Source organism: Amblyomma maculatum, chromosome 4 (assembly GCF_055883805.1).
Source record: "Amblyomma maculatum isolate TAMU_Amacu chromosome 4, ASM5588380v1, whole genome shotgun sequence".
Lineage (NCBI taxonomy): Eukaryota > Metazoa > Arthropoda > Arachnida > Ixodida > Ixodidae > Amblyomma > Amblyomma maculatum.
In genome coordinates, this window is record NC_139347.1 from 50,089,209 (window position 1) to 50,112,305 (window position 23,097).

The 23,097-nt window shown below is 48.3% G+C and overlaps 1 protein-coding gene and 1 non-coding gene across 2 annotated transcripts in view; both read right to left on the reverse strand.

Moving 5' to 3' along the window:
• The window catches only part of LOC146190959 (P protein-like), a 300,983-nt gene that overhangs the window by 212,122 nt on the left and 65,764 nt on the right, over nt 1-23,097 (reverse strand). Inside the window, exons 4-5 of the mRNA XM_084601359.1 lie at nt 19,971-20,229; nt 18,968-19,197 (exon numbers count right to left, since the gene is read on the reverse strand). Coding sequence (XP_084457485.1) covers nt 18,968-19,197; nt 19,971-20,229 — 489 coding nt within the window. The remainder of the gene's footprint in view (nt 1-18,967; nt 19,198-19,970; nt 20,230-23,097) is intronic.
• Nucleotides 8,473-8,545, reverse strand: TRNAK-CUU (transfer RNA lysine (anticodon CUU)). The gene has a single exon. It is a non-coding gene; the product is annotated as a tRNA-Lys (tRNA).

Sequence of the window (23,097 nt, forward strand, 5' to 3'; positions counted from 1 at the left end):
TACACCTTGGAACGCGCCTGGGCTGACTTCATGCTGGCCTCAACGAGTTCCTTAGTGTTATGTAAGCGATTCAAGAGGTTCAGAATGAATTCTACTACTGTTGGGTCTTCTCCGCGCCCCTCCCAGGCTTCGCGCACCATTCGCAAAGGTGAGCGCAGTGACCTTCCGTACACCAACTCGGCTGGGCTAAATCCAGTGGATTCGTGCGGCACTGACCGCAAAGCGAAAAGAGCTGCAGGCAGGCAGGTATCCCATTCGCGCTTGTTTTCATAGCACAGTCCCCTCAGGACTCTTTTGAGAACAGAGTGCCATCTTTCTACGCTGTTGCTCTGCGGATGATGGATCGAGCTATGCACTACCTTAATGCCGCATCGCTCGAGAAATGAGGTGGTGAGGACACTCGTGAAAACGCTACCCTGATCACTTTGGACCTCGGAAGGGAATCCAACTCGTGCAAACACTGACAGCAGCGAATCCACTACACTCTCGGACGTCACCTCGCGCAGCGGAACAGCCTCTGGAAACTTTGTGGCTGGGCATAACATAGTGAGGATATAACGGTACCCTGACTCTGTCACAGGAAGTGGCCCAACTACATCTATTACTAACCGGTGAAACGGCTCGGTAATGATTGGTACTAACACCATCGGAGCTTTCCACTTATCTTGCGCCTTTCCAACCCGCTGGCACGTGTCGCATGATCGTACAAAATTTTCCGTGTCCTTAAAACATCCAGGCCAATAGTATTCTTGCAACAGCCTCTGCTTTGTTTTCCTTATTCCAAGGTGACATGACCACGAGCTGCCATGGGAAAGTCGCAGTAAGTCTCCGCGGTACTTTTGGGGAACAACTAATTGGTCCCGCTCTACTCCGCGCTTATCCTTGAATAAGCGATACAGCACTCCCTTTCTCATCTCGAAAGAAATATTGTTTGCTGTCTTAGTGGCGCGGTGGCGCTCCCTTATCTCCTGTATCTTGGGATCATTGGCTTGCTCTATAGCTAAGTCCTCTCGGGTTCCACTTAAAAGTCTCGTGAGATTACTAGACACTGGCGGCAAGAGGTTACTCTCAAGAACGTCCTCATTCCGCGTCTCATCAAGCTCACTTTCAAGTTGACATATCTGAGATGCCTCGCTCTCAAAGTTTTCTGACCTGCTATCTTCCACATCGACCACTGTTTTAACTGCCGTTTCCTCCGCTGTGGATTTTTCTGGAATGAGCAGTGTAGCTAGTTCTCGCGCCTTTGAACGTGTTAAGGCTTGCACAACTCTGTCTCCGAAAAGGATGCCCCTCTTTCGCAGCAGCATGTCCGATTTGTTGGAGAACAAATACGGATAGCACTTAGGAAGCTTTCCTGAAACGGCAGCCTCGGTTGTTAATTCGCCGAAAGGGCCCTCGATGACCACGTTCGCGATCGGCAAGCACACACTCTGTTCCTCAACTACCTGTCGGATCCATGCACACTGCCCTGTATAGTCGGAAGGCGATACATACGCCGGATGGACAACATCCATCGTTGCGGCCGAATCGCGCAGTACCTTGCAAGGCTTCCCGTTGACTACTAGGTCATGCAGGTAGGGTTCTAAAAGCTGCATATTTTCATCGCAGTCCCTGACATACGAGAAAGCAATCTTTTCTTTCCGGCAGTTGACGGCAATGTGACCCTGCTCATTACACCTAAAGCATGTGAGTGGCTTCCTAGCCTCAAGCTTATTCTTTGTGTTCTGCACGTTGGTCACTTCCCCACTTTTCTCACTGCCGTCCTTTCTAGGGAATTTGCCTGAAGAAACCTTCATTTCTTCGTTTCCCACTCTAGCAAAGTGCCTTTCCTGACGGTTTTTCACACTGAACTTGGGATTGCGGGGCCTATCCACTGCTGGGTTGCTGAATTGTCGGCGCGAAGCATACTCCTCAATAAGTTCGGCAGCTTCAGTTGCCGACTTAATTTCGCCTCGGTCCTGTAACCAATTTCTTTCTTTTTCTGGGAGGCAGTTATAAAACTGCTCCAAAAGAATTCGCTCGACTACAGCGTCCCTATCACTGTAGGAATCTGTGCTCTTTAGCCACTCGCCCAAATTTACTCTTAAATTGTACAGGAATTCAGGGTAACTCTCGTCCCTGGACTTAGTAGCGTTCCGAAAACGTTGTCTGAACGCCTCGGCGCTAAGCCTATACTTTCTCAGAAGGCAAGCTTTGACCTTCTCGTAGTTGTCCGCGTCCTCCTTGCTTAGCCGCGCGACAACCTCCGCTGCCTCGCAGGGCAGAACCGTCAATAATCTCTGAGACCACGTGTCTCGCTGGAAGGACAGTTTTTCGCAAGTTCGCTCAAAGTTAGCCAGATACAGACCGATATCCCCTGATATCACATATGGCTGCATGTACTTTGACATCTTGAAATCTGCCTCCTTGTTGAGACGAGGTACCGCTAGCTGGGGACAATCGCCCGACCTCTTGCTCAACTCTAGTTCTAATTTCCGGAGCTCAATTTCTAGCTCCAGCTTTTTTGCTTCTCTTTCAATTTCACGCTCTTTCTGCTGTCTGAGCTGTTCCTTTTTTTGGACCGATGAGGTTCCATGCTTCACTGAGCTCCTCATCATCGGTTCCCAGATCAGTGATTGCCTTTATAATCAAGGGTTTTCGTGCCAAACCACTTGTGTCAATTCCCAATTCCTCACACAATAGCAACAGGTCCGGTTTCTGCAGCTTTTGTAGGTCCATGATCGCTCCGAGTGTCGGCTACTTCCAAAACAACTGTGCAAACTACCAACCTAAAGGCGTTTCCACACTCTCTTTACCAGTTCTAAAATCTAACCCTGTTCTAGAACCTGGTCCACATCAGAAGAAAAGCCAAGCACTCACCCACACATGCGATCGATGTTCCGAGCTGCCCTCTTGGCCGATTGTTGCTCCTGCTTGTTGCTTGAGATGCCACCTCCGATCACAAGGTGTTGTGGCTTGTAGCTTCAGATCCACCTCCAATCACCAGATGTTGTGGCTTGTAGATTCAGATCCCAACGCTGGACACCAGTCGTTGTGCTTGTAGATTCAGATCCCACCGCTGATCACCAGTTGTCGTGACGCTGGGGCTATGTCGACCCGGCCTTCACTTGGTAGCGTGCAGAGACTCGGGGTTGAAGTAGGATTGAATCTTCGAAGTTGGTGAAATATGTACAAGCAGGTTTAATGGCACTTTGAGAAACTTATTTACAAGATTATTTACACGAAAAAGAAGGGTACATCAGCAAAATGACAAGCGTTAAGAGTTCATAGCGAGAAGCGACTGGATGAGCCGTTTACCCAGGGCCCAGAGCGACATTTCGTGCTCTGCAGCGTCCTTAAAAACCCCCTATGTCCAGCCCCTCTCTGAAGATGCTGACCAACCAAATCCAGGGCACGCCCCTCAGGTATCGGCATCCAATCGAACACATCACTGCACTGATGGTCTGAAGCACTGACTGGTCCGGCATTCATTCGTTGGGCGTGATCACTTGTTGGCGGGAAAAGCTTGGGAACGGCGAGGAGAGGAGGTACATTTCTATTCTTCAGCAAAGAAACCACAGGCTGGTTCTGACAAGGGGTTTTACTTCTCAGAAACCCGAGTGCACGTGGCGCCGCATAGGGCTCCCAACATGGTCCCTTTTCGACAATTGCAAATCTTTCCTGCATTCCCGGGAAATCACTTAATGGCCGTATGAGTCATGCTCCTTTCTTGTCCTGCACGTCAGCGGACATGTCACTCTGTCGCCTCCTTTGGATAGGAGGCATTCATCACTGGAGGATAGCACTTCTCGACTGGAAGGGTGAACAAAAGAAAGAAAGCACTTCCTGCTATTTCCCGCAGGGGGACGTTTCTTTGTGTTTTTCCAGACGTTCTCTTGACAGGGTCAATTTGGCATTTGCAGGTTGTCCACAAAGCAAAACATGCTTACAAAACAGGATTCCTGGAAACAGGCTCACTTAGAGCCATTGGACCATCACCACATTTTCACAATACTTTTCCATGCCCACAGGCGAACAATAGAGCGCGCAATTGCGGATGCTTGGTCGTAACACTGCATAAGTGAGTGGCGACGACGCACGAAAAACTATGGAAATAATAATTATAAAAAGAGCAGATTGGAAGAGGAACAAGTGCACTTTAAGGACATCCCTGATAGAATCAAGAAATCGAGAGGAAGAGATGAAAATTGAAAAGATCAAGGCATGAACGTGCAGAAGCGACATCAAGTGGGTTTCACCCTTAGAAGAAGGCAGTAATCGTGGAAACGTTCTTCATAGGGCAAGGTAGATTATGGGACTAGGAAGCTTGCTAGGAATAAGCGGTCGCATCTGGAGCACGACAGTGATAGAGGCCAATTCAAAGGGCCTCTATCCTCTGTGCAGGTGATAGGGACGGTAGCAATGTTTATCAGATATCGTTCTGAGCAAAGGAGTAAATATGTGTAGATCGGACGTCACACACATTATTAGATCTGGGGCGACCATACCATTGCAGCACCTGATCGCGTCACGGAATCAGCCTATTTACCCCCAACAAAATTAGCTAACAGGACCAGCTGGTGCCTAGAGACATTGGCGGGGAGGGGGGCTCAAATTCGGACTCGACGAGCACAATCCTAAAACAAACGCTAAACCACGCAAAACTATGTGAAACCGAGCTATCACATGTCTAAATCTGTCAACCATGATTAAACTAGTGCCATTTTTTCTCCTTTTTCCCCCCTGCTTGCTGCCGTTCTGAAGTAGAAGTCAGAAAGCTTTCATGGAAGTTCGGCCTCATGTTCTTCTTGAGGCTCGGTCGATAACCGCCCTTTAGAGAGAATCTGGGTTAAAGGCATTCTATGCTTAAAATGAAATTATTACGACGCAATCTGTCTGCATGAAAATAGCAGAGGATGCGTATGTGCTGCCAAAGTTACTGTTTCAAGAATGCTATTTACTGCGTTCGGTAGCTGCTATAAAAGTGCCCCATATTTAATATATTGCTACGATGCTAAATTTGACTCAGCCCAATAAATGAGAGCCAGGTGTTGCGCACTCCTAGAAAAAGATGCGAGCTCTCTACGCATACACCGATGTGTTAAGATCGCCTCAAAGGGTTAATGAGCATTTGGTATGTGCCGATGTAGGCTGGAGAGGCTGCGGACATCGCGCGTACGCTTCCGTCCGATAGCGTCCGCCAGTGCCGATAAGCGATGCGCTGACCCCCCCCCCCCCCCCCCCCGCAAGAAAAAATAATAAAAAAAAAAAAAGGCACTTCTCGGATTGTCAGCGATAAGTGATGAGTACCAGTACGACGGCGCACCTTGTAATGCCTAACGCCCGCAGAACGACAATGTGTGCTTTGTGCTGCCTGCCCCCACGAATGACGTAAGCAGCAGGCAGCCAGGACAGACCGCGAGCTGTGATCTTGCAGTCAGTGTGGCGACCGTATCGAGCGCTCCTTATCTTGGAAGGCGCTATGACGCACGCCCATTGCTACCGATGCAAACAAAGATTGCAGGACAAATAGACGCGTCCAGGTGCACAACACACATTCCGCACAGCTAAAACCGTGCAATCTAGTCTAAGCTGGGCGTGGCGTCAAGTAGACAGTTTATTTTCAGAGCATACAATGTTGTCGGCCCATATGCGACCATATAGCTGCGTAAGGCGGTATGCTGTGTGTGGTTTAACACCAGAAAAGCGACTCCAGGGATATATAACTCCGAGGGACGCCGTAGCGGAGTGCTCCAAGTGTATTAGGCCGAAAGCCTTTAATGGCTCGTACTCGAGGCCGTGACCCTGTCTGTCGGGCCACGAGAAGCGTCACACTTCTTCGCGAGATTCCGTGGGTTACTGCGAGATTGTGACGTCATCGGCCATGATTCCCGGGATCGTGAAACGCACATCATAATTCTCCTTATCTACCATGAGGATGATAGTAGCGATGACAATGACGCTGCAGTGAGTGATAATGACAATAATGACATTAACAATGATATTGACGATACATTTAGTTGATAATGATAATGAGAATAAACATGATGCACCGTGTTCACCAGCATCGCTTAGGCTTTCACATTTCTGCGATGTAGATTCCACAGCGCTCTCGAAATTTTATTTACAGAACTTTGGGTTCATTGAACTTGCGCTGACAGAACGCGAGCATTTTGTGGGGGAGGGCGTTATCTGCAGGGAGGCTAATGATCGCAGATCTGTTCAATAAGACAGTGAAATAAATTTGACAAAATGAATGGGCTCGTGTGCTCTAAGCTGATATTGGGCTCGTGTGTTCTAAGCTGGTATTCTCGAATAACTCATATCATTTCACTAGTATCCTTACAGATCAGAAACGCGGAAGCCAACGAAAGGGGCTCAACTTAAATTGAAGGTAGCGCTGCGAGCTATAAAATGGAAAACGATAAATGTGACGTTAAGAGGTAGGAAGAGAGCTGAGTGGGCCAGAGAAGAAACGCGAGTTAACAATATCGTAGCTGAACTCGAGAAGAAGAAATGAACCACGGCAGTGTAGGGAATACAATGGAAAAGCAAAAAAATGCATGATAGTTAAGATAGTAACGAACTTCATTACAAGAGAAGACTAGTGTAGCAGGGGCCGGCATTAATTTGAGTTGATGATTTTAGAAAGTTCACGGGAATACGCTGGCCGCAGTTGACATGTTAATTGGAGCGATACGGGAGGGTCCTTCGTACCGTAGTGGTATTAGCTGGGTTGATGATGATGGTGACTAAGGCCTGAAGGCATAACACAGGGTAGCCCATGTAGCTCGGAGGCACACACAAGGCGCCTACAAACTCGGAGCCATTATACCCGGTGCCCGGCCAAACTCCCCACCGGTCACGTCAACGGCGACGCTGAACAAGCCAGGAACTGGCGGATAAGAGCTGCATTATAAAATATTGTCTACTATAATTGATGTCCTTGATATCAGTTCTCGTTTTGTATTGCCTTTTGCCGCTCACGCCCCATTACAGGCCGCAGTATGTGTAAACAAACAAAACATTTCAACTTTTCTAAGATTGAAAGTTGAATGCCTATCCTGAATGCAACAGCGACAGCTGCAGTGCTGCACGGTTTTAACGAGAGCGAACAAACAGGCACAACGGCCCAGTACTAAACATAGGGTAAGCCGATACGAGCGTCCAAATGTGCGCGGACAGCTGACGCTCGTGAGTTGTTTGCACGGCGCCACACAGCGTAACACTGACGTAATTGCAGTTTGGAGCTGCTGGCAGTATCTCTCTTTGTCATACAGCGCAAATACTTGTGAAGCGCTCACAGGACTAGAGTTCGGCGCGTTCGGAGAACTCAGTCGAAGAGGGCGGGAAGAGGGAGGACCCCGCCGAACCGCAGATCTTAATAAATTTACCGTTGACGCTTGAATGAGGCCTATGTGTAGGGAAAGTTTTACTCTACATAGAGGCAGAGCTGGATTAGTAGTCCTCAGGTCATACTTTCGTCAACGTACTTAAGAGACGCATTCATCGCTAGGCCAGCACTGCCCTTAAGCTGAAGAAATATGCAGTCTATTTTCAAGACATGAACCAGGAAGAAATTGGCTGTATTTTGAGCTGCACGGTGAATTGTAGCAGCCTGCGCGAATGAATGTGATGCTAATTTACACAACTTGTCGGCAAAAGGAAACAAAGCTCTCATTGTTCAAGACACGTTTATTCACAACATTGAAATTCTGCGGCATGAGCGCAAATTTAACTTAAAACTTGCAGGCTCGCCATTTGAGCACGTGGTTGTTTGTTTTTATTGTTTGGTTTAGTTTGGTTTAGTTAGTGGAGCTTAACGTGCCAAAGAGACTCAGGCTATGGAGACGCCTAAGTGGAGGGCTCCAGAAATTTCGCCCCCCCCCCCCCCCCCTGAGCTTCTTCAACGTGCACTGACATAGCACAACACACGGGAGCCATGACTTTAGCCTCTATCGAAAAGCGGCCGCCGCGGTCATCCACAAGGGCCAATCAAGGCCCAGTCACCAACCCACGGAGAAGATGTTGCCATCTTTCTTGCAGCCTCCGACACCTCCTCTAAATTCATAATAACTGACTCGCGAGGGGCTTGCCGGAACGCCCATACTGTGAGTGAATGTGTGTATAGATGGTGGCAGTTGGAATAGACTATGTTACACTGTGAGTGAATGTGTGCATAGATGGTGACTGATGGAGTGAAATATGTACTGTTACAAGTGACTGTGCGCATAGTGGGGCAGATTTCACAGATATCAGGACTTTTTCTTAACACATAAGTAACGCTACAGTGGAGCAATTGCCGGCAGAATAAGCAAAGCTAATCTCACCTGTAGTATACAGCTCAACTCAACTCCAGTAAGGGTGGACTGCTCTACTAGCTTACGGGGTATACCAAAATTGTAGTCGAGATTGTAGGGCCCGTGGGACGGGAGGAGCAGCAGGCATGGCGGGACTGTTCCGGCTGGTCCCTCTCCGGCATCGGCCACATGGCGCCCAACGTGGAGCGCGAACCCACGACCCTGAGATTAAGAGTCTCATGCTCTACCGACTGAGCTAGCCGGGCCCAGCTGCGCTGTGACCCCGAGGATGTGGCCGCTGCCGCAGAGGGACCAGCCGGAACAGTCCCGCCATGCCTGCTGCTCCTCCCGTCCCACGGACCAGCTGAGATGGCATCCCGCCAGAGCCAGGTGACAAGCCTTCATTATTTACGCCGACCCGGGCTCGGACTTGGACATGGCCCGGCTGTTGGCGGAGCCCGGGTCGGACGCTGAGGGGGGGGGGGGGGAGATGTAGGGCCCGTGGGACGGGAGGAGCAGCAGGCATGGCGGGACTGTTCCGGCTGGTCCCTCTTCAGCAGCGGCCACAAGATTTGATCCCGCGTACCGATCTCTCGTGTGGGCTCCAGGTCACCAAGGTTTCCATGGGAATGAGGCAGCCGACGCCGCCGCTCGTGCGCTCTCTCTCCGGGCATTTCCCACGGGATCCGACGCGGACCAAGATTGTGATTTTCATCCAGCTTACAAATTTAAACAAATATGTGAATATCACATACCCACGCACTAAACTCTCCCCGCCCCATTAAAAAAGGACTGGGGAAGGCTAACGAGCGGGTGCTCATGAGCTTGCGCACCAATACGATGCTGTGCCCAGCAGCTCTTAAACAGTTTGATCCCCAAGTTGACGGGCGATTCTCGGACTGTGGGGATGTGTCTGACATCTACCACATGGTGTGGACCTGCCAGGAGAACCCATCCCTACCCCCTATCCCCAACCCCACCCGAGAGAACTGGGAGGCAACCCTGTCCGGCTGCTGCACCCACGAGGCCCAAAAGGCCTTAACGCTGCGAGCCAAGGCTGCGGAAAACGTCAATAAAGTGCCTGTCTAAGCATCCCTCCTAGTGAGTGTACCTCTTTGTATATATACAATAAATGTTTTTGCCACCACCACCACCACCACCAGCTGGAATTAGATCCTGCATCCTTGGGCACAGCAGTCGAGCGCCCTAACCACTGCACCACCGCGAAGGGGCTCTTTATTCTTTGTATCCTTCCGTTTGTGCCCCGCCGAGGTGGCGCAGTGGTTAGGGCGCTCGACTACTGTGTTCAAGGACGCGGGATCGAATCCCGGCCCCGACAGCCACTTTTCGGCGGAGGCGAAAATTTAGGCGCCCGTGTACTGTGCGATGTCAATGCGCGTTAAAGAACCCCAGGTGGTCGAAATTTCCACAGCCCTCCACTACGGCGTCTCTCATAGCCTGAGTCGCTTTGGGACGTTGTAAACTCCAGAACCAAACCAAACCTTCCATTTGTCAGAGCAGTTTGAAATACTGGAAGGAAACATTGTTGAGGTTCGACCCGGCTGAACTTAGTGTGTCGAGCGATAGCTCGGTTGAGACGGTTAGACACGGTTTGGCGTAAGTATTAAACTTTATTGCTAAACATGGCCAGACTGCGCTTGCCCAGCAACCACAGCAAGGAATGAAGAGCATCATTGGGCTCGGGTTACTGTCGTACTCTCTTTCTCGGTAACTAACTTTCGTGCCGCTTTGTACCGTAAGAATCGTCTGAAGAAAACCGTCGACGGGTGCGGCACCCGGCTCCACCTCCATGGCTTTGACTCATTCAGTGTGGAACACCGGAGAGTTCTCCAATCATCGCCTCAAGGCATTGGACCGCGGACTACGTCTGCGTATTCCCCACCACATAACACGCCGTGAAACAACGTTACTATGCCGCCTATGGCTTGGCGTTGCATTCGGAAACAAATACGCCTTCCTGATCGGGATGGCTGACAGCCCTGCTTGTGGACGATGTGACGTTGACGAAACGATTGAGCACCTCCTTTGTGATTGCCCTGTTTTTGCAACTGAACGACATACGCTGCGTACTGCATTGGATCGTCTGGACGGTCACCTCTTAACGAAAGGGAAGACCTTGGGACCATGGCCACAAAGTCATCTGCACTAAATGCCTACGAGGCACTTCTTCGCTTTTTAAGAGAGACTAGCCTGGTTGAGTGACTGTGACTCTCTCACCTCCTCTTCTCTTCTACCCTTCCTCTTTAATCCCCTTTCTTCTTCCCCAGTGCAGGGTAGCAAACCGGAATTCATTCTTTCTGCTTAGAACTTTTGCCTTCCGCCCTCCTTTTCTCCTCCTCCTCCTCCGCAGAAGCTAGTCAGCGCACGCGTTATATTCGCGCCAAACGAAATTATCAAATGATTAGGCGCCGTGCGTTGTCTCCTTCTCTTACAAGAGCCCTATTTTTAGGTCATTATAATACCGTCACATGCTTAAACTTCGGCTTGCACATGCAACTAATTTCATCTCAGGCACCGTGAAGCTTTCAATATTCGCATCTGGATAAAAAATTGTGATGTGTGCTCCACGCTTCGATATCATTACAGCGTAACTCGAGGATAACTGGAAGTGTACTTTATAACTCGTTTCTCTCACTGTTGCAGCTTATAGAACCCTGTTCTGCCAGCCTGATGGAATGAACAACTAGAAGACAACAGCATAATTTTTTCACGGAGGTACAGCAACAAAGCTCAAACGGCTCCGAAGCGACAAGTAGCTCCACGTTTCAGGTTAACCGATCCGCTCAATGTCAACCCTGTGTACAATAACCTTGTCCTACTCACCAATATTCTGAACTGAGGTCAACGTACCACGGCGCGTTCTGGTCAAAAGGCGGCCTGGCACTCTGTCCTCATCTTACACATTAATTTCTGCCAACTACCTACTGCGGCAGCTACCACATGTACTGATTCGTCCGTTTTCGCAGGCGTTTCCCGGTAGCCTTGCCCAGGAGAAAGAGATATTTCACCGTGTTAACGGGATGTTACAGCTCTTTATTGTATCTGACGTGCAATTTGAGTATACACGGCAGCAGGTGCGCTTTCTCAAGTAGGCAAGCCCACGGTAGGACCAGGCAGTAGACAGATGTACAATCTTGGTCAAAAGTCCAGGAGCCAAATGATTTTCGTCTCAGTCGCAAAACGGAGCCCTCATGCCATCATTAAAGGTCCAAGGGCATTTAACATGCTTCGAAATAATGTCTTATCAAAGCAGGAAAGTATCTCACAGAATTTAACGCCCTTCAGTCTTTAATGACAGCGTGACGATTTGCTTTGGGGCTGAGACGAATATCGTATGGCTTCAAGACTTGTTGAAGTGAGGAATCGATTTCAAGAATTAGATCTAGAAGACAGAGAGCCTGAAGAGATGTGGACTGATGTGCGTGATATAATACAAGAAGTTGCTACTAAGGTAATTCCAAAGCAAAAGAAATGCAAGAAAGCAAACTGGTTATCTGAAGAGGCTTTGCAAATAGCTGAGAAAAGGAGGATGGCAAAAGTTATGGGGGAAAAAGAAAGATACAAGGCTCTCAATGCGGATTTTCAGAAAATCGCAAGAAGAGATAAGAATGCCTTTCTGAACATACAGCGCCAAGCAATTGAGGACAACAGCCAATTGAGGAACACAAGAGCTCTGTATAAGACAATCAAAGATATCAAAGGAAGCTTCTGTGCTAAGCCGGGCCTGATAAAGGACAAACGAGGCAGGGACCTCACGGAAACCTCAGAGATAAAAAAGAGGTGGCAGGAATACACAGAAGAACTGTACAAGAAGGACCCGGATGTGCAAACCCAACATAAGACGGCTGTGATTACTGATCTCGAGCCGGGCATCCTGAAGAGAGAAGTTGAATATGGGCCTTAGCCAGCCTTGCTAAGAACAAAGCTAGCGGAATTGATGGCATTCCAGCTGAGTTGCTTCAAAACCTCAACCATGATGATGTTAACATTGTGCATATATTATGTCGGAAGATTTGGACAACCCTGCAGTGGCCACAAGATTGGAGGAGGTCAGTTTACATCCCTATTCCAAAGAAAGGATGTGCCAAAGATTGTTAAATGCCGCACGTCGCGCTTATTTCGCGTGCTAGCAAGGTGATGTTGAAAATCATCCTAGGTAGGCTGCAGCAGTATGTGGATCGGGAGCTTCCGGACGTGCAAGCTGGGTTTCGCAAGGGCAGAGGAACTAGAGACCAGATTGCCAACCTTCGCTGGGTCATGGAAAAAGCAAGAGAGTTCCAGAAACCCATCTACTTTTGCTTTATTGACTATGCGAAAGCGTTTGACTGCGTAGATCACAGCAGATCGTGGCAAACTCTCCAAGAGATGGGAGTGCCAAATCACCTCATCTGTCTCCCCAGGAACCTGCATGAAGGGAAAGAGGCCACAGTCAGAACTGGGTATGGTCTTACTGATTGGTTTCCGATTGAGAAAGGAGTGAGACAACGCTGCATACTGTCGCCCTGCCTATTTAACCTATATGCTGAGTGCATCATGAGGAAGGCCGGTCTGGACGAGTCTTCAGCTGGAGTGAAGATTGCTGGAAAACGTATCAACAACCTTAGATATGCGGATGATACCACTTGAATGGCAGAAAGTGAAGTGGAACTCAAGTGCCTTCTGATGCGCGTACAAGAAGAGAGTGAGAAGTTTGGGCTCAAACTGAACATTAAAAAGACAAAGTTCATGGCGTCTCTCCCCATCAGGTCCTGGGGCATCAAGGGACAAGAAGTGGAAGCTGTGACAGATTTTCTCTTCTTGGGCTCCAAATAACCCCGGAAGGAGACTGCAGCCATGAAATTAGGAGACGCCTACTTCTGGGAAAGAGAGCCATGGCTAGCCTTGACCGCCTAGTAAAGAGCAGAGACATTAGTCTGCCAACCAAGATCCGTATAACTCGTGCTATGGTCTTTCCAGTTGTGAGAGTTGAACTGTGAAGAAGGCTGACCGCCGAAGAATAGACGCGTTTGAATTGTGGTGCTGGCGGAGGCTCTTGAGAGTTCCTTGGACTGCCAGAAGATCAAATCAGTCGATACTGTCGACCATAAACCCTCACTGCTCATTGGAGGGTCAAATTCTAAAGTTAAAGCTCAGCTACTTTGGTCATCTGATGAGAAGAGAGGAGTCGCTGGAGAAAGATTTGATGTTGAGAAAGGTTGAGGGTCACCGGAGAAGGAGTAGGCAGCGAACGCGATGGTTAGATGGCATCCTCGAGGCGCTGCAGATCAAGTTATGTGATGTTAGGAAGATAGTGGGAGACCGGAAAGCGTGGCGTGATATGGTTCATAGGGTCACGAAGAGTCGGACACGACTGAACTGAACTGATATATACATTAAGTTGCCACTACTCGTGGTCATTATGAAGATTTATTTTCTTTATTTATTTAGAACATACTGCAGGCGTAGCGCCCACGAAGGAGTGGCATACAGGTATGCACGATTCAAAAATCATGGCAGTACAATGTAAAAATCGCAACAACACATTTTGGTAGGCCAGCGGAAGTGGCCATTACTGCACTTTGGATATGAGCACAGTAAAAACTGTCTCTCAAAAGCACGCTGGAAAGAGAAGCTCTTTATATGCTTAATCCCAGCATATCTAAAGACTGCAGAGAAGAAGCAGGTTTTCTAGTCCTTCATTAAACTGACATGTAGGCCTTGTTATGAATTTATGCTTTCCAAGCCTATTCTTGCCGCTTGAGCTGTGCGTAATCACAAACTCTGAATAAAAAAAGAAAGTGGCAGAAAAAAAATAATGGTGCTGGAGTCCTTCAAGAAACAAAAAAGAAAAAGAAAAAAGAGCAGTGTCGCAATGTTTCCTGAATCACAAATGACTTGTACCTCTGTGCAGTTACAACACTCCTATAACTTTTATACGGAGTGCGAGACGGCGGTCAAGGCATAAGGACGGTAAGTTTTCAAATTATAAATGCATCCAAGGGGAAACTCTCCACACGGCGTGACCAACTACGCCAACGGCTGGCCAAGTGATAGCATTCTTTTCAGGCTAGTAAACATAAAGCTGCGCGAATTCTACGTTGGTGTCACCATTGCATTCAGCTGCTTCTCAAGGTGGCCTACAACTTCTGAATTGAGGCCTTCTTCCTGAAGTAAATAATTAAAAAAACTATAACTAGTTACTTTTTACTGATTAGTAATGAAGTGTAGACGTAATACTGCAGACTAGGCCGCGTGACTCTTAAGAACCCTCAGTTGGTTTCACGGGGCTTGGATAATCCATCTTCTTTAATATATTGCTTGCATTTAGCAGGGACACATGGTAAAGTTGCTCGTGACATGTCAGCCACCTATAGAAATTGTATGTCTACAGTCTGTTAATTATCATTACACAACATGGTTATGACGTATGACTTGAAAAGGAGCGCAGATCTCGTGAAGCCTAGTATGGAGTCTGTGTCTATGTTTCCTGGGTATTCGTAATACTGAAATAAAATTTTATTTTACTATATTTGGCTTGCCGTGCTCGATCAATAAACGCTTAAAGCGCACTCTTGTGTGTGCGTTGCGCGCTACAACTGACGCTTCTAATCAAACCCTTACGGCGTCTCTCACAAGGATAAGAACTTCGGAACTGCGATTGCTCACACGGCTCAAAGTCACAACGACGGCCAAGGGATTTCCAAACACGCGCACTTTATTTTGCTTACCCGTCTTGTTGAAACAGCAAAATTTGGGGAAGAAATCTTACACTTTGTTGATATGGCGGCTGTTGTCATTCACGTACCAAAATGTGCGCGCAAAAACGGGCAGCCCACTCGCAAACTCCTCTTATGAAATCCCAAATCGCCTTGAGACGAGAACGAGCAGCTCCGCGTCAGAGACGCCACGTGCGCGCCAAATTTTCTTTGGTGGCGTAAAACGAAACCCGCCGAAATAAATGCGGCGCCCGTAAATCTACGTTTAGATTGTATACACCTGCAAGTTTTCCCTTTCCGGCCGTGAGAGCAGGAAAAATCCCCACCAGGGGGCCAGAGTCAGTGAATGTCAAGGCAAACGAAAGGAAACGTTAATTAAACGGGTTCCCATTTCACTTCTGTCCTCCCCCACGTATTTCTGGCGCTGGTCTCCGCAGTAATACAGCTCACTTCTGCACTAACACAGTGATGAGCATGAAAACCGGGAGTAGAGCCCCGTATCACGTTGTCCCTTTGTACAGAAACGAGCCTTTTGCACGGGTGCCCTCGAGCCAAGCTGCCATGAATATCCTACTATTTTGCGCGGAATGGAGCAGTCGCTTTTAACGAGCAGAATCGCATCTCAGATGTATCCCATCTGAAGCGAGCTGCGCTTATTAAATATGTAGAAGTATTCATTACGAAAGTGAACAATACGTCTACGAAGGGGAGAGAAATGCCCCTCCGTATTGATCGTCGATTACGTCGATATTTATAAAAGAACAACGAGTGGCACGGTGATCGCGGGTGAGGAGGCCATTTTCAGAAGTTGATCCCTTCTACACTCTTAACTTCGTTTCACTTAGATTCCGGAGAGGCCGAGAAAATTTTTTGAAGTTTATTGAAAAATGACAATTTTGTGGATCACTTGATAAAACGTTGATCAAAGAAAATAGATATTTGCTTTTGCTTTCCGCATTTATGCAGAAAAGTAATGACTTTTATGTCCTTGGCACGACTTTATGCGGAACATGGCGATCTCTGCACTACTCTTGATCCGCTTAGTACACTTAACGTTGTCGGATAACGTGAATGTGATGCTGGGAGGATTGTAAAAAATTTTGAAAATTGTCCTGGTGATTACAGCTGTCATTTCAATCATGCTCATGCAGGTCTCGACTTGCTGACGGCTATGGCCAGATGTTCTGCAGATGTGTGTTCAATACTCCCCCCCCCCCCCCCCCCTCTCCCCTTCTTTATATGTTTTGGTCGCATCAACCTTTGTCGCTTGTGCAAGGTACCCAACCGAAACATCCTTCGGGTTAATGTCCGGTGTACAGCGAAGCTATTAACGAGTGGCCTAGCTGGCGCATGAGCAGCGTTATCACTGGCGTACCACATCACATGCCTGCGCGTCGCCATCGTGTCACATGACATCATGTACAATCGCTTGACCGCGACGTCACCGACAGCAAATACCCGTCCGTGCACGCTTCGAATACGTACTGTGGACACTGCATTTCATCGCAAACCACAGAAACAAAAAACAGTAAAACAATTAACAGCTACGCTATACTCATGCAGATTTATGAGAAAGCATACAATAGTAGAGGCATTTGTTTTTGTTTCTTTCTCCCCTCTGTCTCGTATCATCAGTCATGACACTCTTTAAATCCTTTTCGCCTTGTTCTCCACTACGCGGCGGTAGCAAGTGAAAAAAAGAAATAACAATTCTCAGGACAATTATTATGTTTTTCCGCGCAAACAAACCTATCCATCCCGTTCCAGTGCGGTTTATGATGTGAAGATAGGTTTGTATCATCAGTAAATAAAGAGTAAAGATGGCGTGTTATCTACGTTTTTGTCTCATGGTTGCAGCTTTGGCGCCGCAAATATGAAGACTGTGCGTCGAAGCGTGCTCGGCGACCGCATAATATCTGTCGTGTCAATGTTCTTGTAGGCTCGGTAGCATTGCCAAGGAGATTATATGTAGGCACCTATCTTCCAAAACTGAATCTCTATCAAAAGCCAAGCGAAATGAGGAAACACGTTTGCTTCAAGGTTGCGATGACTTCCTTCTCGAAAATCCATCCTCTAGCTGTAGCACAAGGCAACGTGAACTGTAATGTTTTGCCAGTGGTTTGCAAGGAAAAGAAAGGTGGCCCCTGTGACTTGGAACGGATAAAAATAATTAAGTTCGAAGAAGATCATCTTTCCTTCTTGAAGAGGGAAACGAACAACATGTCGATGAAGTTAAAAGAAATCAGCTGAACGCTTAAGGGCGTCGTATACAGATGGCTAGCTGCCGAAAAGATGGGGAGACAAGGGAATATGCCTGGCAAGTGATCACATGCCGCGTCTACAACCAACGCGACGCAAATCTGCAGTGATTTGAAATTCTTTCAGTGCGAGAGCAACGAACGACACGCCGGACTGTAGAGAACTAACTTGTAATCTCCGACGACCTTCCATGGCATCAGCCCATCTGTGCTGCCCTTGTGACCAGAGTGGCGCACAATGGCATACACTCGTCCAAGCTGCTTCTAGTTGATGACTAGGGTCTGCTACCATGCAGATTGGGATGTATTTATAGCAAGGCCTGCATCCTACACAGCGTGCTTGCAGCTTGCATAAGGGTGTATACGAAATCGAGCGACGAAGGACGCAACTCGTCAACGTGTGTGCACCGCTGTGATTGTTGCCGTCTTTACAAAAGATGGCGCATGCTCACAACATAGGGGGATCCACTACTTCCACATGTGGTGCATATCGTCTACGCTTTCTTCTTCTTTCAAACCTATTGCGCAGTAGACTAAGTATACTTCGTGAAGAGGTCGTCCCTTCAATTTCTTTTTTTTTTTTTTAATTTTCATGCATTTTTAAATATCCCACGCCTGTGTCCGGTATGGACGACGCCTCTACAGTACGCTACCTCACGTGTTTTATGCATGGAAGAAGAGACGCAATAATGGAGATAAATGGTAGTTCCTTGTTCAGCCATATGTCAGTGTACAAAGCCCACCCGCGGAGCTCCAGAGGTATGTATCATCATGCAAATGCACCCCACGTTTTTCGTCTTTTGTTTTGATTTTTCTTTTTTTCGTTCTGCGGCGCCCATGTCAGTGTATCCACAAAATTCGCGCAGTAACTTTTCATCTTTATGGGAAAGTTGGGATGACTGCTGCGCTTTACCGCAATACAGGGCGCCATGCGTATGTGGTCTACGCACCTTTTTTTTTTTTTTTTTTTTCAGTCGCCTTTTCGCAATCTGTACTTCAGGCCTTATCCCCGTCAAGGGGGCTGCGCGTGCTCCGTGTAATGAATCCTTCGGTGCATATTTCTTTCTTTCTTGCATGCCTCCCGCATGGCGAGCAACTGTGCCTGCAGTGGGATTCCCGGGAGACCCCGTGTCCGCTTGCACCGAGGCTTATCGTCACAACTTTGGCAGCGTGGCACGGCTTTACGTGTCGCCGACACGTGTGCGCATACGGGAAAGGACTCAATACTTTTTCTGGCGTCATTCTGACAAAGTACTTCTCTCTTTTTTTTTTGTTCTTTTTTTTTTAACCAAGAACGCGTGGACGCCTCGTCTAGGAGAGGCCCTTACATTGCGTAGGAATCCCAGAACTGGAGTTTGATCAGGGAGTTTACTGTTTCCTAGTTAGTCATGATTACCGCTGTCTGTGTGTGGCAGTCCTAGTGTAAATATGGTTGGTTGGTTTGTGGGGTTTAACGTCCCAAAGCAACTCAGGCTATGAGAGACGCCGTAGTGGAGGACTCCGGAAATTTCGACCACCTGGGGTTCTTTAGCGTGCACTGACATCGCACAGCACACGGACGCCTTGCTTTTCGCCTCCACCGAAAAGCTGCCGCCGAGGCCGGGATTCGATCCCGCATCCTCGGGAACACTAGTCGAGCGCCGTAACCACTACGCCACCCCGGCGGGGTGTAATAGTGTAAATATGAAATGACGACACGTTGAGGTATGCTCACTTGATGGTGGCCGGTGTCATGAGCAGTATGGTGGTGACGTTGTCCAGGAAGGCGGACACCAGCGCCGTGGTGGCGCACAGCGTGGTGACCAGGGGCCAGACGCGGCCCCGCGCCACTCGGAAGGCAACCACGGCCGCGTAGTCGAAGAAGCCAGTCTCGCAGAGGATCGCCACGAGAACCATCATGCCGAACAGAAGGCTGAGCGTCTCTACGTCCAGCCACGACATCACCTGCGACTCGCCAAGAAATCAACGACACACTTGGAAGGCAAAGAAGAAACAACGGTGCAGTGTTCAGCGATGTAGTTAAGACACTCATATTCCTATATCACTGTGAAGCATTTTGCGTGTTAGCGCTGTATACGGCCTAACAGCCAAATCTCGCTTTAGTACCAGCCCTGAATATTTAGAACAGTTTTGAAATAAATACACGACGGCTATTTTGAAAAAAACAAAATGCTGACGTTTATATTTTGTGTGCTCTTCACTACAGAGTAGAAGAGCAATCAAGCATCATTACATGCAGCGTAACAAACACTTCGAGTTGCACAATGATAATTTTGCCACAGGGGTTCTCAGAAGCGATTTCGCACGAGAATACAGCCTAAAGTGTCCCTAATAACAACGCTGCCCAGCTTTGACGTAGCCCGAAATCAATTCTTGGCTCTTTCTGGATATTTCATATTCGTCTGGCAGCAAAAAGTGCATTTATAAGTGATAAAATTGGATCTGAAATTTTCCCACTACTCGATTCAAGCTTCTTACGTCAAGACTGGAAAAGACACCCGTAGTCAATTGGAGTATAGACTGGCCTCATATATTCCGGAAAAAAAAAATACTGTCTTGGTGCTGGCGATGGCGACACTTTGCGGTGTTTCCAGGTTTTTAAACACTTTGTTTGTATGACCTGAATTCAGCAGTCTTTTCATAAAATCCAACTAGAATTTCTTTTAAAAGCTACAAATGAGAGACTGATGGGAGGAGAGGTGGCTCTGCAGGTGTACCTTGGCGAGGCTGGGCCTGTCTCCGATGAGGGCGAGGCAGGCGATGGCAGCGGTGGCGGCCAGCATGGCGGCCAGCGTTCGATGCACCAGCTCGAACACGATGAGCACGTAAAGGCCGAGCAGCACGGCGCCGCCCATGACCAAGCCGAGCTGCGTGAGCTCGGTGAAGGCGCTCACGTCCAAGCTCAGAGACACCTGCGTCGTGCTTGCGTTCTCCCCCGACGAGGACTCCAGGTGCACCTCGAGCGCATAGCCGCCACTGCGAGACACCAGCCACCATCATGAAAACAGTGTGGACACACGCAGACTCGATAATTTAATCGAAATTTTCTAAATGTGACACATTTTGGTAGCCTCTGCGCAACATTTCAAAGCAGGCTGAAATGGCTTAGCCATTGGAGCGATGTAACAACTTCGGTATACTGCCGGTAATAAGACTAGGAGACTCGCGAGGAAAAGGGGGTAAATTATTGAATAGTGATTGCTTTTGTATTACCATGAGAAGGTCCCTAGCGCTCCAGGAGAGTGCTGGCCTCCCCTTCTTGCGTGGTTCGGTCTATCAGCATCAGTTGGGCTAGCGGTTAGCAAAGCGCCAATCAAGCAAGAGCGGCATGAGGACGCGCAGTTGCCAGTAGGCAGGGTACATGCTAGCTGTGAGGGCTTGACACGTGGTGCAATAAAATTAGTGTAAGGCGTGATTCGGTAAGGAGCGCTGGCTCGATCCGCTGGCACGCATGACCGGACAGCTACAAACGTCTCCCCTTGAACGATAGAGGGAATTGGATATGCAGCTAGATTAGCCGAGACAAGAAGCCGGCTTGCTGCCCTGTACTAAGGGAAATGAAGGGGCTAAGTTATAAAGAGGAAACAATAAGGAAATAGAGGGGAGTATGCGAGTGGGATATACATCTAATGTGGCCGACAGCTGCTAAAAGGGGTCAGCACAAATCAAAGTCTCCGTTTTCTACACAACGAAAAAGCTGCATGTTCAGTCGCGCTCTATAAAGGGCACGTAATAAGAAAATATGCGGTCGGATCCTTCTTCAATCAGTAAAGGCGCCTTGAAAGGGACAAAATTTATTATACTGAAGACATAAAACTACGCAGGAGACAGGACACAGAAGAGAGGCAGACAGGACGAGCTTGTGTTTTCAGTATAATGCCTTACCAACTAGCCCCTCATCACACACTCCACACAATTTATGCATCTACTCGCAACCGAGAGAAAGGAACCTTATTGTAAAATGTGTCACCAAGAGGCACAAATCGCATTACAGTTTCCGTTGGTGCGTTGCAGATCACAGTGAGCGCGACCGCACCACCTGAGCAAACTCCATGTGCTGAAAACTTGCATGCGGCTATCGTGCCGGATTTCGAGCGGTGAATTGTAACGGTTGCTGCAGACGCTTTCGCGAAGCCATGTTCGACGCTGCAAACTCAAAGAGCCCAACGGTTGGGTACTCCTGCAGATTAGAGCGTGTAGAGGTGCAATTACTCACAACCGCGATTAGAGTAAACTTAGTGCGCGCCCTATCGCATTATTCTTATTCGAATGCTTCGGCAATGCATGCACGAGCGAGGCATATATTTATAAGCTACAGCCACGCATATAGAGAGAAACTAACTCTTCTACACTCAATAGGAAATGTTAAAGCCTTCTTACCGCTGAATGAAAAAAATTTAGTTGTATATTCTCAATTTCTCAGGAGCCTTAACTAAATTCAATTTTTATTCACCCAATCTTTCACGTTTAAGGTACTGAACGTGTAAGGGTCCTATAAATATTGTAATGCTAATGATGTCATCACGTAACGTAACGGTACTGGCCCAAAGGGACGACATTCAGGAGCCAGGCGGCATTTCAACTCACACATGCTTCTTTTTCGTCCTTTCACAATGCGTCCCTCATCTTGATAATCCATCATGTCTGTAAAATCCCCCCCCCCCCCCCCCCCCTCGCCCACTCCCCGCTCCACAAACGAAGCCCCTTCGGTGAGTCAGGTGTCGTCAAGAGAATGATTCTTTTTCAGGCGGGTGACGTGCATAATCTGTTTTCGCCGAAGTCGTCCACTGGCCGTAAGGGGCGCAATCCGCAATCCGATAGGATCACACGTGAGCCAATCTAGTGTGCCAACATTTCCTGGTATAAGTTTCGCTTTCTCATGGGTTTCCAAAGCCGTCGGGGCGGTAGGTCACTTGACGACGTTGGTCGTCATAGCGAGCTTTCGATAGGTCTTGTGATGCCTAAATTCGTAGTCGGGCAATCCGCCGTGGTTCTTCAGAGAGACAAAGAGTTTCCGATGAGCACAGGTCGTCGTTAGTGAAAAATGGGAGGATGGTATCGAGGGTGTGTCGAGGGGAGCGGGTGTACAGTAGGAAGAATGGAGCGTATCCCGTGGTATCATGCCCGGACGTGTTGAAGGCGTACATGATGAACGGAATACCATAGTTGCAATTCTTATCGGCCGAAGCGACGTACGTACACTGCAAGCATAGTAGTGAGAGTACTATTGGTGCGTTCTGTTGGTGTGTTTGAGGGTGGTAAGAGGCAGAATGTCTGAAATGAGACACACATAAACGAAGGAGTTCTTCAATTACACCGGCAGTAAACTGGCGGCCTCTGTTACTTATCACAACTCCCCCCCCCCCCCCAAAAAAAAAAGGCGGGGGGGGGGGGAGGGGGCACGTGGCAACAATGACGCAATGCAGCATAAAAAGAGACACTTGGTACCTGTAGAGGCGGGCAGAGCGGCTGTCTCAAAGCAGTAACTAAGATGGTCCACACATAAAGCAATCCAACAATTACTTTCTTGCGACTTTGGGAGAGGATTCAAAAAGTCGACGCTGACTTTCTCAAAAGGAGCCTTTGGCGGCACCGCAGGGTGAAGCATTCCAGGAGCTACACCAGCAGAACTGTTGTGACTCTGGCACGAAGGCAGCTGGCCACATACTGGTCAATTGTGTCGCATATCCGCGGCCAGCAGAATCGCTCCTGATTGCAGAACAGGGTTCTCGCCGATCCCAGCTGTTCAGCTTGAAAAGACGCGCAAAATAGGAGGGCGGAGGCTTTCAGGCACTACCAGCAGGAAGGCCGGTGTCTGAGTAAGTCTTCTTGTATAGCAGGTCA